General features: G+C 35.3%; 1 protein-coding gene across 2 annotated transcripts in view; it reads right to left on the reverse strand.

Moving 5' to 3' along the window:
• Positions 1 to 16,089, reverse strand: part of LOC102691360 (homeobox protein PKNOX1) — a 53,380-nt gene that overhangs the window by 1,500 nt on the left and 35,791 nt on the right. For both annotated transcript variants that reach the window (XM_006638960.3, XM_015363595.2), the window contains 4 exons: positions 15,333 to 15,430; positions 13,862 to 13,990; positions 4,169 to 4,245; positions 3,328 to 3,500 (listed from right to left, as the gene is read on the reverse strand). In XM_006638960.3, coding sequence (XP_006639023.1) covers positions 3,328 to 3,500; positions 4,169 to 4,245; positions 13,862 to 13,990; positions 15,333 to 15,430 — 477 coding nt within the window. The remainder of the gene's footprint in view (positions 1 to 3,327; positions 3,501 to 4,168; positions 4,246 to 13,861; positions 13,991 to 15,332; positions 15,431 to 16,089) is intronic.

Consider the following 16,089-nt stretch of genomic DNA (forward strand, 5'->3'; position numbering starts at 1 on the left):
TAATGCTGAACTAGAAAGAGAGGAGATTTTCTTTCTATAACTTCTCTTTGGGTTCTATAATTTCTTCCCTTAATTAGCAATTTTCCACTTATATGATGATGCTCAAGTCTTCTGGATTTTCCATCTTACAACACTGAAATGTATTTGTGAATATCCAGCTACTAGGTGTTTCCTATAAAAATCTAATTATAATTATCTCTGTTCACCCTCTGGTTAATTGGTTGTTAAAATCTGTAACCTTTCCTGTCTCTTGTATTGATACTAATGTTTCTTCTCCTTTACATTACTATGGGGGAACCCGATACACAAAAGAATTAAGAAGTGATTGCTGATTAAAATTAACTCAAATTAAATCACTGATTTAAAATGAAGCTTCTTCTAAACATAAACATCTTATGTTCTCTTTTGTGAAATAAGATTTATTAAAACTGAATCCATATCAGAACAAAACATATCCCTTAATCTCACCAATTCCCCTCTTTTCTCTATGGTACATCCATTCCATGTTTCTATCAAACATTCCTTAATAATAAATAAAGTCAGACAGACACTATAGGAGTCTTGTTCAATAAGGAACCAACCAAATCACCAGTAATACTAACTACATCCCACAACCCATCTAAATAATTTACAGTCACGACAGACCTAGTGCTGACAGGAGAGGGAGTGTAGACAACCAAATATACATAAATCCCAAATCAGACTTACCATTTGGCAAGAATGCCAAGTGAAAGGAACAAATATCTTTGTTTAGACTGGCGTAAGAATAGGAAACCTGTTTCCAAAATGGAACCTCACCTGGGAATTTAAAAAATATCCAGCATCTTTCGAGCCTAAAACTAAACTCTTTCTGTTTAGGAAGCTATTGACATGTTTTGATTTTCTTAAAAGCAACAAAAGTTTCTGTTTTACACATGACTTAAAGGAGTTGCTATTCTGAGCCTGAACTGAGTAACACTCCAATGGTGTATCAGTCTGAAAGAGGGATAAAAGTATCTAGACAAATCCTTGATCTTTAGCCGGTTTAGAAATGATGTTGCAAATAAACAGTGCATCAGGCCAATATAACCTTATATGTTAACTCATTAATTAATATATTACAGTTATCATAAATTCTGCACTAGCCAACAACATTCTACAATGTACTTAATAATTCAGAAGCTGCAAAATACCAACTTAAAATTATAGTAGTGGTAGAACTACTATATTCAAAGAGTATTTAATATTTTTTATACTTATGTACTGATAACTACATTACAATTAAACGTCTTCCATAATTTGAAGAAAAAATAAAATTAATAAAAATCTGACCTTATTTAACCCACCTTAGAAAATAATCAAATTCTCGACCCTGACATCTCTGGCTCCTCTTTAAGACACACCTGTATGGGTTGCACCTTCTGATACAGTAATCAGATCCATCTCTTTATTGTGCAAATGTTTCTTTTAACTTTTAATATTAGGAATTTTGTGGTATAAACGCTAACAGCCATATCACCCTGCAACTCACAGCTGGCAATCCACTGAAGTTAAGCAGGTGTGAGCCTGGTCAGTACCTGGATGGAAACCTTCTGGGAAAAACTAAGGTAGCTGCTGGAAATGATGTTACGGGGGCCAGCAGGGGGTGCTCATCCTTTGGTCTGTGTGAGTCCTAATGCCCCAGTATTGTGACAGGGACACCATACCGTAAAAAAGAGCCATCTTTTGACACTCTGCGGTCATTAAAAATCCCAGGGCATTTCTGAAAAAAAGTGTAGGGCTGTTACCCCGGCATCCTGACCAAGTTTTCCATTGGCCTTTTCCAGTTGGCCTCCTAATAAATTGGCTTCATCACTCTGTTCTCCTCCCAATTGATAGCTGGTGTGTGGTGAGCGTACTATGTGCACTATGGCTGCTGTCACATCATCCAGGTGGATGCTGCACATTGGTGGTAGTGGAGTCCCCATTACCTATAAAGCTCTTTGAGCAGTGTGTCCTAAAAAGCACTGTATAAGTATAAGGAATTAGTAAATTATAATAATAATAATAATAATAATAATAATAATAATAATAATAATAATAATAATAAACTTTATTTTATATAGCGCCTTTAAAGGTGGCTTCTCAAAGCGCTTTACAGGATGACAATAACAATAAATAAGAAGACTACAACAATAAATAAGAAAATTTCACAAGACAGGACACAATTATAATTACAACAATACAACAATAACAATAGAGGAGACCGTGGAAGATGATATTAAGAAGAGCAGAGGGGTGAAGAATGGAACCAGTTAAGTAAAGGCTTTTCTGAAAAGGAGGGTTTTGAGTCTGGATTTGAAGGAGTTTAGAGAAGGTGACTCTCTAATATCCTTGGGCAAGGAGTTCCAGAGCTTGGGGGCATAGCAGGAGAAGGCCCTGTCGCCCATACAATGTAGACGGGCTTGGGGGACAGTAAGGAGGGCAGAATTTGAAGAGCGGAGGTTGCGAGGTGGGGAGTAGGGCGATAAAAGTTCAGACAGGTATTGAGGTGCCAAGCCATGTAAAGCCTTGTAGGTGAGCATGAGGATTTTAAAGTCTACGCGGAATTTGACCGGAAGCCAGTGCAAGGACTCCAGGATAGGAGTAATGTGAACACTTGCACTAGATCTGGTCAGGATTCTGGCTGCTGAATTTTGGACATACTGCAGCTTGTTCAGAGTAGATTTAGATACCCCAGGGAGCAGAGCATTGCAGTAGTCAATTCGAGAGAATACAAATATGTTGATCAGCTTTTCAGCCACAGTTAATGATAGCATAGGGCGTAGTCTTGCGATATTTCTAAGGTGAAAAAAAGATGTTTTGACAGTATGCTGTACATGTGGGTCGAATGTTAAGCCAGAATCGAATATAACCCCAAGGTTTTTCAATTTTGATTGGAGCTCAAGTACAGAGCCATCTACAGACAGGGTTACAGGACTGGCTTTACGAAGTTGATGGGGGGTACCAATAAGCATGACTTCAGTCTTGTCACAGTTAAGATGAAGGAAGTTTTGAGTCATCCAAATTTTTATGTCAGAGATGCAATTAGATAGAATAGAGACAGCCACATCAGTGTCGGGTTTGGTATGGATGTATAGTACAATTTACATACATGAAACAGTACAATTTACATACATGAAACTAGGAACAAACTAGGAAACTAGGTTTGAGGTTTAACCAAAATGTGCTGTACACATCTTGTGGTTTCTGTAATGAGACTGAAGGGACTGCATGAAAACAACAGTGCATATCTGAAAGTAACAGGTCTCTTGTATTCATAGAATAGTCACCTGTCCCTTATTGGTAAAAAATGTATACATTACATACCTTCAGACATTGCCATTTCTGAAGGCTGTTGCTGGTTAACTCCAGAGGCTATGGAATCAGGCCAGAACCGCTGAAGAGGCCTATTCTGTGCAGTTTTCTTCTTTGCCTTTGGAGTCTCAGAACAACTGGCATCTAGCATGGGCTGAAGAATCCGTCTCCTTGCATTGATGAACCTTAGCAAGTCACATGTTAGTTAGCTCATCTAAACACTAAACAACTGCAGAAAATACTTTGTATATAAAAAGCCCAAATTAGCATTAGTAGTATTATACTACTATTGTTACAACAGTTACTACACTTGTAAAAAATAAATTTTAAAATTACTATAAATTGCACTTTAGAGAAGCATCTGCTTTTTTGCCAAGGTCTAACACATTATTTAATTAAGCCAGAAACCAGATGGAGGAATCGACGAAGTTTTGACCACATTGTTAAATAAACCTGATACAGATTTTTAATTAATTTAATTTCTACTGAGGAGCTAACTTTAGCAAAGATGAGATCCCTAAACTCTTTGTAGTGATTTTTTTCAACTTTTTCTTATTTCAGAAACAAAGAAATAAGCAACTTTGCACTGACTTTTATCAAAGAGTAAAAAGTTGGAAATTTAAATATATTAATGAAGCATCCACTTAATGCTCTTTACTTTATAGCTGATTTATAGAAAAAACACACCATTGGAATCTCCCACTAACATAACATTGATAATAAAAACTGCATATTTATGTTATTTTAAATAACATAAAATGAAGTACAACTTCCTTTCAGTTGCCCAGCAGACACACTGCTTACCGAATTAAATCAGGTCATGCCCATGCATGCTGGAATAGTTCTGTCTTACCAGTTATTTACTTGAAGAAGTGTTAGATTTGTCTGTGAGGCAATCTGTTTCTTCTCATCCTCTGTTGGATATGGGTGCTAAGGAACAAAAAACAATTTTCTTTTGACTGTATCTGTATCAATGTCTGCTTAGATATTTTAAATTGGCATCAAACTTTTTCTTTTACTGCACTCTCAAATGGCTCAAGGCTACGTCACTTGAACCAACACAAGCAAGAACAAGGACTGAGAATGCACAGCTCCAAATGCAGCTGCTTTCAATATCTGCAGATTCTTACAAGACAGTTAGCAGCAACAGGGACTCTTGTTGACAATACACCACAGTTCTGCTTGCAGTCACATTTGTGAGGCAAGCTAAGAATACACTGGCACACTCAAAACCCACCCAACTCTGACAGGGCCTGCCCAATTGTATCCTTCTGAACTGAGAATTCTAGACAAAACCTGATAATAATACAGCTCAGTTTTCAGATAGACTAGCTTTACCTACATTGAGCTAAAATGGCATTAGTGGCCAAGTGTCCCTGTAGAGCCCTATTAGCCCAATGCTTGAATAGGAAAAAAAAGTGCTAGTACCCCCTTCGTCCAATCTAAAACCAACACTGACAACTTGATCAAATATTTGATGGAAAATTGAAACAAAAACGTTATTAGTTTTAAAGTAAGGCATTTTTCTAACTTTGTGATAGATTTATCCCTATGAATTATGAAAAAACTGATCCTTGTACTCAGAAAAGGGCTCAACATTTATCTTGGGAAAATCAAATTAACTGGACTTGAAACTAATATTTTTTTATCTCACTTCAAGGTGTTAAAGTATTATAATAAAAAGTATATCAATATTACTAGTAGTTTGTATCATACATAATTAAATATGTAAACATATCTATATCATTTGGACAAATCACAGCCTGAATTCTAGGGTGTCTGTTAAAACATATAATTATAATTATGAAATTGTACATAACGGAGTCACTAGAGATTTTATTTAGTTCTGTAAGTACAGAGCAGTACCAGCTAAATTCAGGCACAGTATTACTCAGATTGGTCACTCCTGCCACTATGCATTCTAGGAAAAATATGACAGAATCAGAACATAGGATGGTACACATCAGATACATTTTAGAGCATCTTATGAACAAAGAACTACTAAAGCGATTACACCAGGGTGTCTATTCTGACACAGTGCTTCTTCAACACAATGTGGGATAGCAATAAAAAAGGCAAAGACATTTTTAGGCTATGTGATCAAAAAATTTGGACTCACAAAAGATATTGCTGCTCTGGAATCAGTCAAGAGAAGAGCAACCAAATACCAAAATTTAGGGGCTTAAAGGGAGGGGAACTGCAGTCCCAATTCTCAGACAATATATTAAATCTCGGTAAAAAAAAATAAGTTCATTCATGACATAGAAAATCTTCATATATTTTGAATTAAGCACAAAATCGTTAACATTGTGAAAGTACTGTATGGTCACCATTGTTGTCGCAAACTGCTGCGCATATTACAATGTGAAACAGCCCTTCCTGCTCACTAGTTTATGTAGTGACTAACATAACACAATTTACTGTATGTACTGTAAAAGTACAGGATCTGCAGCAAGTAGTATTTGTTGGCATAACTGTCTCAATGTCGTGAGCAATACTTCTATTGGATTTAAAGAGATGTATTCACAAGCCTGCATGTTTACAATGTAATAGGGTTGCGTCACGTCCCTGGTCATTTTTTGCCCGCCCCATTCTGAATCACAGAAAAAGACGGGAATATGGAACTGTGTAATGTGTAATTTTTTTCTATTTTATTATGTAGACTGGAGGTTTAACAAATTACTGTGTACTTTTTACTTTTATTGTGAATTGAAATGCACTCATCAATGCTAATTCCTTCTATCCCGAAAATTTTAAAATAGAACAGAGAAGGTTCCCCAGTCAACAGTTAAACCCAAGAGCCAAATGCTGTGCAGCAGCAGTGCAGAGGGCCAAATTAACCTACATGACCTATAAATGTTTAAAATATATCTCAGTTGTTTTCCTATTGTGTTTTTCTGAGCTACGTATATTAAACCAAACCACACTAAATTAAAACTAAATTAAGTTGCAAGTTATTGCATGCATTTTTCATAAAGCTACCAACCTCCTGTACATAAGATACACAGAAATGTTCATTTTATGGAAGTTAGTAACACATTACTTCCTCATTCTTGTGTTTTTATGCACAATCTACAAAAGGCTATTTACTATTTAAATAGCGAATCTTCATCATCATCAAAATTCATCATTTCATTATCAGAAAGTTGTGTTTCCAGCTGAAAGTCACAGCACCTGGAAGGTGACAGTCTCCATTAGCCCAGGATAAGAGGCAGGACTAAGCAGATAGATGCTCTGACCCCAGACAGGATGTCAGTCAAAAATTTACCAAAGTTAAAAAGCTTACATTTAGCAACAACACAAAAGCTTTTCAAGATTAAAAAAACTGATGAAAACTAAACAAATCTAAAATGGAATATAAACCTCTAAACTGTTGTGTAACTGCAATGTTATAGTTTTGTTAACAATAAAACAGCTTAGTTTTAAAACGTAGTATCCATCACTGTCAGCTGTGTATGGAAAGCAAGCAACAGTTAATTATATTTATAGTGCTTTATAACATTTTGTGGAAGTCATTTAATGTGTTATTTGCAAGTTATGTCAAGTAAAGTGTTATATTCTAAGTGCTTTAGGGTAATCATTTTTTATAGTCAATATACCCTATGATTCTTTTGAAATGTGACTTTATTGGCTTTGTCAGACAGTAAACAAAGTGCTTCTGTGAACTGGCAGTTTTTCTAAGGCATTCTGATGATTAGCAAACCAAGCATAAGATGACCTTTGATTACTTATACCATTTGCTAGTCATATGAGGGACCTGATGTGTCTTTCAATGTTTCTTTTAACAATGAGCAATTTAACATACTATCTAAACTTTTCATATTCATCATCACTTTCTGAACATTTTTTACAAAAATCTAATTACTTCCAGATGTCAATGAGAATTAATTTAATTACTGAAATTAAACAAATAAAATTGTGAAATAGTTATTTATGCTCTGTTGGGCTAACTTATAACTTATAAACACTGAATTAACAACCTGTGTCCTGTCTCGTATATTCTATTTCATTACTCAACTGGATATGTCTGTGTTTATGGCCATAAATCCCCCTGGTAAAGATATTTTTGATTGGTTGTAAAAGTACGTTTTGTTGAATAGAGGCTTTGACAAGGAAACCAGAAAATGTGTCTCAACTAACCCACCCAACAAAAAAGAGGTGCTGATTATTAAAAAGCCAAATTTTACTACAAAATATAATGTCTGTGTAAAGAACCTATAAGTGCCGCATAGGGAGAAATGGGGAGGTCAAAGTGTGCAGTCAGAAAGGTTTTGATATTGTACCATACCGTGTAATTTTTATTACTGATAAACACATTGCACCTACCCTATCCATCAGAAAGAGACAAGAAAAAACAACTGAGATGTTGTTAATGTTTATTTCAACTGTTTGTATTTGTTAAAGAGTGGGTCAATAGCATAAAGTTGAAATGAAAGTATCTGCTTTTTCAAAAGTAGCAAAGTGCATTGTTTATAAGCAATGCCAGTTTTGTGTGTGCTGAATGCTTAAACCCAAGACTAAAAATAATTTACTGAAAATGGTCAGCAAAAATTAAAAAAGAAACCACATTTCACTTAATTGTATTCAATAATGTACTGAAACATACTGTACCGCAATATTTTGTGGAAGCACTTTAAGTGGCAATTATAGCTACAAATCTTTTTGGGTCTTATACCACAAAGTCTCTACCAACTTTATGCAAAAATTTCAACAAAGCCATTGTGCTTTCTTTTTGGCAAACTTGCTCATTCTCTCTCAGGTTGCTTTGAGACTACTCATGGACAACACCTTTCACGTCTTTCCACAGATTATCAGTAGGATACAAGTCAGGATTGGGCTACTCAAGCACATTCATTTTATTACTCTCAATCAAATCCAATGTAAGTTTGTCCTTAGGTTTGGCTCTGCATCATTGTCCTGTCATCATCATTTCCTTTATTTTGGCCTGAATCAAGGTTTTCCCTAAGATTTGCCTCATTTGTGGAGTGCCCACCAGTCTTGACAAGTTTACCAGTCCCTGCTGATGAGAAGCAAAACTATAACAATGTTGATACCACCATGCTTTATGGGTGGTGTTGATCGAATTATGTACTATATTGGATTTGTGTCAGATGTAAACTTAAATATGGCATATTTCTGCACATTTTAATGCACAATTACTATTTATGTGCTGAATTTAACAGATTGAAATAAAGAAAACAGTGAATGTGGCATGTGCAAAGGTTTGGGCACTCAGTTAGTACTTAGTAACACCTCCTTTGGCAGAAATCACAGCTTCTTAATGTTTCTTGTAGCCAGCTAACAGTCTTTCTATTCTTGCTTTAGGAATTTTTCCCCCACTCTTCCTCGCAGAACGTTTCTAGCTCAGAAATATTCTTAGGTCTTCCTGAATACACTGCAGGTTTGAGATCTCCCTATAGATTTGCAATAATGCAGTCTGGGGACTGTGAAGACCATCCCAAAACCTTAATCTTTCCAGTAAGTATTTCATGGTTAATTTTGATGCATGTTTTGGATCATTGTCTTGCTGAAATATCCAACTTCTTTGCTGCTTCAATTTCTTCACTGACTCGCCTGTTTTTCTCTGAATGTATCTTTTGTAGTTGTGGCCAAAAAGTTCAATTGTTTTTCATCAGTCCACAACACTTAGTTCCAAAATGTTTCTGGCTTATCTAAGTATTGCTTTGTATACTTCAGACTTTGCTTTTGTGGTGAGATTATAGGAAAGATTTCCTTCTGACAACTCTTTCATGCAGATCATTTTTATGTAAGCAATGCAGTACTGTGGACATGTGGACCACTACTTCAGTGTCAGCTAAACCTTTCTGTAGGTCATTTCCAGTGATATGTGTGTTCTCCTTTGCATATCTGACCAGTTTACGAGCAGTTCTATCATATTGTTTTTTGGGTCTTCCAGATCTTGCCTTGACTTCAACAGTTCACCTTAACTTCCATTTCTTAATTATGTTCCTGACAGTGGAAATTCCGATCTGGATGCATTTAGATATATTTTTATAGCCTTCCCTTGCTTTGCAATAGTTAAAGGACTTTATTTTCAAGTCCTCAATCAGCTGCTTGAAGGAGCCCATGGTTATTGGGAGTAGGCATGACTTCTGAGAGGTTAGGAGGGTCAGAGTATTTATTCAACTCTGGAATTGTCTTCAACTGGCTTAATTTAAGGCCTAATGACTATAATGAATCAACTAGAAGGGGGCCCAAATTATTTCACATGCTACATTCACTGTTTAATTTTCTGGCAATCTGTTGAATTCAACCAATAAACAGTAATGGTGCATTAAAATGTGCAGAACCCTGCAGAGGTTAACTTCTTTCACTTTGAGATTCAGTGGAACATGCAATTTGACCAGGGGTGCACAACACATTTGCATACAACCTTGACTTTCATGATTGAATCTTTACTTAAAATACAGTAACTGAAAGATCTTACAGAAATAAGTGCATTTATTCTTTAATCACGTGAACCACTTTTATTACACACAGAAAAGAGGTAACTCTTTTGTAATTTTGTGCATCTCACATAATTTAAGATTTCCACAGCAAAAGGGTTTGAACACCTCTGTAATCATGAGTTTTTCACTTCCACATTAGTTATTTAGTTTTATTTTGCTTTGTGTGTATAAACATGATGTTTATATAACAAATATTAATTGCTATTTCAAAGTGACATGACTGTAAGCTTTAAAGCAACAAAACATGGAAACTATGAAAGGGTCTGAATACTTCTGCAAGGCACTGTATAAACAAAACAATTATTTAATAACCAATGAACTCCTGCTATAAAATAATCACAGTAGATTGATACATTCAACATATACATCAACATACAAGAGCTACTTCTGTTTGAGGACAAATTTGTGCTGGTCATTCCAAAACCTGATGAGAAAAGGAAGGAAAAGGTCTGGTGTGTCTGGGAACACTGGAGGTGCCAGCAACAAATATCTGAAGAACCATTGCAATTTTACACTCATCACATTTTTCGGGAGCAAGGAGACCCACAGAGAACCCCTATTATAACCCAAATGCATTTGGATGCACCTACCAGCCTGAATGACAGATCATTTAAAACCACCATATTGAAAAAATAATGAACACATTTCTACACATGTAATTTGTTTAATTGTAACTTGATATAAAAAACTGCCATTTTAATTTTCTTCTTTTTGTTTTTATTACAGACACTAGGAGTTCCTATATGGTACAGAGTATAGTATGATACAAGAAAACCATATATACAGTGCCTGTCTTGGTGATGACAACGAATATTCAACTATACATGGCTGCTCTTGTGTAGCAAAGCCCAAATAACAAATGCTTATTTTTTGCCTGGTCGGTGTAATGACAATTTAGCATATTTTTTGATTCAGGCTATTTAATATGTGTTTTTATACTTAGGTTTCAGAGGTTTTCTACCTACAGTATAATTTGGCTGCTTAAAACTATTTAAAATACTTAAAAAGACACTCCATACCTTCAAAGTCAACTTTTCTGTCTCCAGTTTCCCTTCAGCATTAGCAAGATAAGCTAATCTACGACGCATTAAGATGTACAACCTTTTCAACAACATTTTCCAAAACCATAAATGTATATTCTAAAACCGCTTAATAAGTATTAAGCAGAAATTTAAGTTAATATTTAACATCATCAGCTGGGGTACTATGCAGTTGAAATCTGACATACTTGGAGAGCTCACAAAACAAAGAAGCCACAATTGTAATAACTTACTTTAAATTACCCTGCAATCAAAGTTCTTTTATACAACATATTATTCATCTAAGTATATGGGCTCATATCATTACAAATATATCAAGGTAAATAATGAATCAATTTACTATTCTGTTCCCTTATGCAAATGTTAAAAAGGTACAATTTTGTGAACAGAGTCCTGGCCATCTTTCCCCCTGGCCATTACCAATCATGGCCTCCTAATAATCCCCATTTATGAACTGGCTTCATTACTCAGTTCTCCTGTCCACTAACAGCAAATGTATGGTGCTACACATTGGTGGTGGTAGAGGGGAGCCCCCATTACCTGTAAAGTGTTTTGAGTTGAGCGTGCAGAAAAGCGCGTAACAGTATAAGAATTATTTATTCTTAATTTAGCATTTGTGTTAGTAACTCAGTTTTTAGGCAGAGTTTTTAATTCTTCACCATTTAATTCTGATTTTGCTTGTCAGCATTTATGTGGTTGTAGCTGTTAACTGATTTAGATTCCCGAACAGAAATGATAACTCTGGCAAAAGCTGAGGAGGAGGGAGTTGTGTGTTAACTGTATGGGCAAAAAGTATAGAATATCCAACAGGGATACTGAAATGCTTTGTATAACATTAAGACCTTTTCTTATTTGCTCAGGGAGTTTAGCTGCATGTTGCTACTTCTGATATACGTCTCTGAGTAGCAAAGCAGCACAAGTGGTTGCCATTACTGTGGACTGTGCTCACAAACTTCAACAAGAATAACTGGAAGCCCCAGATTTAGTGCTTGGGAATTTTTAAGCAATGTAAATTAGAAATCAATGCCAGGTTTCTATCAAAAAGGGTCAGATCAGAAAAGACAACATTCTGGACAAGTGCTTTGTGAATTTTAAAGGGGCATATAAGCCTTAAACCAGATCACCAATTTCTAAATCCATTCCTACGGTTTAATTCACACATACAAGTCTAAACCTAAGAGCAGTAAACCAAACGAGAAGACTGTCAGGACAAAACAGACTAACAAAGAACCTGAAGCATGTTTTGAGTATATAGAGTGGGAAATGTTTCACCAAGGCACCTTAGATGACAGAACAGTGACTACAGAATACATCACTTTTGGTGTTCAACAAGGAAGACTAAAGTATATACAAATGATAAGTAATATGTAACAAAATACACTAAACACACCATGAAACTGAGGATGATCACTTTAAAGAATAAGGATTTTGATTCACTGAAACATACTGAAAAAATGAAACCGAAACTAACGGAGGCAAAACATGCAGATTAGCATTTCAAGGACGTATTTAAAGCTACTAACCCTAGAAGACTCTGTGACATCAGGAAGAGAATGACAGGAAAGTCCTCTCTCAGGAAACAAATTTGACTAATAATGAACTTCAGTTTTCCAAATTAAGTGAATATGTTTTTTACCAGGTATGATAAAGGAGGCACCTTTTATAACCATTTTGACATATTAAAGTCTATTTCACTTAACAGTTCAGACAGGGCTATCACTGTTAGAGATCAAGTTATGAACTCTTGCAATACATATGTTAAAATCATTTGAACAAATGCAAAACATATGCTACAGTACTTTTTCTTGACTTTTCATCAGTTATTAATACAATCTGACCAAATATTTTATTAGCAAAGACGGTCCAATTACAGATCAATACATAGCTGATATTTTGATAGAATTCATTCCCTACAGAGGATTGCAAGAGATTAAATTTAATAACATACTTTCTTCTAATGTTATAACTAACCATGGAGTGCACTAGGGATTTGTGAGTTCAGTACTGCTCTTCTTTCTTTATATGAATGATTGTGTTGCCAGTGATCCAAACCAAATTTATAATCAACTTTCTGAGATGATTCCATTATACTTTCTCTGATTAACTATAACGATGACCCCAATCTATATCAGAATAGTGTGGCCTATTTGGTTGCTGAATTACTTTATCCCATACCCAAACAAACTAGTCAATAGATGACTTCACAACGAGTAAGGGTTTATGGGCAAGTGCTATTGGGTGGATTATGTGCAAAATTGAAGGTGTAATGTGTAATATTACCATTTTAGCAGCTTAGTTGTACTGGGAGGTTATTTATAAGTTTTATGTAGTGTGGATTCCTGTAGGAGTGGCGTGAAATTAATATGCATGTGCAGATGTCTGTTATGAGTTATAATGTTTACTTTTACTGTTTGCATATTTTGTAAATTTCTGTGCATTGAAAACATGCTGAAGAAAGATGAAGAAAGATATAAGATGTGAAAAGGGGGTTAACTAACTTCTTTCTGCACAAAGACTTCTTGTAACACAAGACATTCCATGTTTAGGCGCCTCTGAGTTATGGCAAAGATGGGAGTTAACAGGATGTTCCAGGCTTAGGCACCTTTGAGTTATGGCGGGATGGCAGTTAATTGATATGAAATCCCAAATGCAAGATAAAGACTCTCCCCAACTAAGGAAAGATAAAACTGACCATTAAAAGTGTTCAAGGTCTTAGGAATGTCCAAACATAGCCCCCCCCATTACTAGGGTAACAATTTGTGTCAGAAGCGGGTGACATTTGCTATATAAACTGGAAGTTTTGTACCTATATTTCGAACAATACTTTCGTCTTATTGTTCCTTGCGTGCAATTAACTCAGTTGTTCAAGCTTCATCTTGGGTTCTACAACTTATTTGTCTGTTACTACAAATGCAAGAGGAATTTCTAAGATATCGAACAAAGTGTTATTCGTAGATATACAGAATGATCATACAGTAGATATAAAAGGGTTTATCTTTCACTCCTTCCTCTGCCAGTTAACTTAGTGATACTTACCCCAATGTGTTGGAAGAGCCAAGACCTCATGACATTTGTAGCGTGCTTAGGAAGAACTCCCCGCTTGTTCTTTGAAGAACCGTCTTCATGGTGCAAGATACTCAGATCCTGGTTTAACTGCAGCTGAAGCTGAATAAGAAAATGCAACTTCTAAGTGCTAAAAACAAATTTCTCCACCTCATCACTACATCATTTAATAAGTTACCCTCTAACTATCATTTAGCTCAAATTCAATTGATAGTGACAGTGAAGGTTTTGCTTATCTTGCATTAAGAACTATTATATGGTTCTAAACTGCATGATGCATGTGCAGTGATGTAATGATACACCTTTTCTACTAAAAAGAATGACATATTCTACATTTCACCATAAATTGGTAATTTAAGGTTGAAAGGTAATAAGAAAATAAATATAGATAAGAACAAATAAGTAAAAATTGCAATTAATTCCTCCATCAGAGCAGATTAAGATTACAGTATCAATAGGCTATTTGCAACTAAAAATGAACAAGAGAAGCCTCATGGTCTATTCTTGTTTCCTGTCTTACATTCCTCAAAAGGGTGCACTGGGATGACTGCAGTCCACTATTCAAGTTCAAATGAGAGCTGTACCGTTACTGAAACTCACAAAAATACTACTAATAAATTTAATACATTGTAACTATGTATACTTGTATTATCAATGTTATCTATGCTCTAAATTTCCTTTTAATCTGCTTAATCATTATCATATAAAAGAGGGACAATATCTCCATAAGTTGTTGGCAATTTTAGATACATATGGTAAAGATTCACTTATTTGTTTTTATATCTTACGAGCATTAAATTAGACTTAGATAAAATGAACCACAATTTCATTATCTCATTTAATATTGTGCAAAAAAGACAATTATTGTAACATTTAAAAAAATCCTAGAACAAATTTAGAATACATGAATACAGGGCCCTGGGTCCAATTCCAGAATGGGGTGCTTTCTGCATGGCATATGTATGCTCTCCATTGTTCCAAGTGGGTTTCCTCCAGTTCCCTTCTATTGTACAAAATATACTGGCAAGTTAAATGGCTTCTGGGAAATGTTGTAGTATGTGAGTATGTGAGAATGTGTGTATCTGTGTGTGCCCTGTGAAAGACTGGTGTCCCATCCAGAGTGTACCCTGTTTTTTGACCATTGCTTGCCAGGATAGGCTCCAGTTCCCCTGAAGTGGAAGAAGTGGTAAGAAAATACTGTAGATGAATGAAAATAACTAAGTGTATTATGAAAGAGATGAACTACGACTTACGGTAATACTTTCAATTGTAGTGTATACAGTCGGCCATGGTCTACACAAAGACTGCATTAGTAATGGGAGTGGAACATGTTTTATAATGGAAAATATCACAAACATCTTTAGGATTCACTCCTCAATTTTGTTTCCTAATAGCTTAAGTAGGAAAACATTTTATTTTCATTCAGTATCCTGGAGGGAATCACCTGTGCGTTTTGGATGCGTATTGTCCCTGGTGACAGAGCCTGCGTTACCACCTGGCCTTGTGGTGTGACGACAGTGACAGGCTGGTATACAGTGCCTCCTGTTCAATACAAAGTTTTTAAGATGGCATCATAGACTTTGAAACACAAGTATATTAGTGGAAATACTGTATATGTGCAACCTAAAACAAGCATTTAATTATTTGTTCCTGAACTGTTAAGTAGTGACTACAACACAGGTGGAAAATGCATGCAACTTTACTGTCTACAAGTTAAATAAACAAAGCACTCCAAAGCAGACTTTAAAAGACAATTTTGCTCAGTATTATTTAAAAATGAATCAATGTCCTATCAACGCAATTATTATGTAAAGGATGATTCAGAGGCTTTTTTATTCAGTTTCAAATTCAGATCTAATTACTGAGTGTCAAAAAGTTGTTTTGGAGCCAGAAATAACATGATGATCCAAGATAAACAAGACATTATTACAATACTTCAGAAATTTTTCATTTTTAAAATAATGGAAGTGAAGAGAATTTATGTTTCTTGAAGCAAATAAATCTATACAAAGAAAATAAGAAAATGAGAAAAGGTAAAAAAATAATGACAATGAAAGGGACTATCATTTGGAATTTGGAGCATTTTATAACAATTTTCTAATACTGCTCATATTTTTTTTTTCTGGAGAGAATGAGACACTTGGACATTTTCCTCTGACTCGGCTACCTATTAATACACATTCACCAAGTTCCACCATGCC

The sequence above is a fragment of the Lepisosteus oculatus genome, chromosome 15 (genome assembly GCF_040954835.1).
Source record: "Lepisosteus oculatus isolate fLepOcu1 chromosome 15, fLepOcu1.hap2, whole genome shotgun sequence".
In the NCBI taxonomy this organism is placed as follows: domain Eukaryota; kingdom Metazoa; phylum Chordata; class Actinopteri; order Semionotiformes; family Lepisosteidae; genus Lepisosteus; species Lepisosteus oculatus.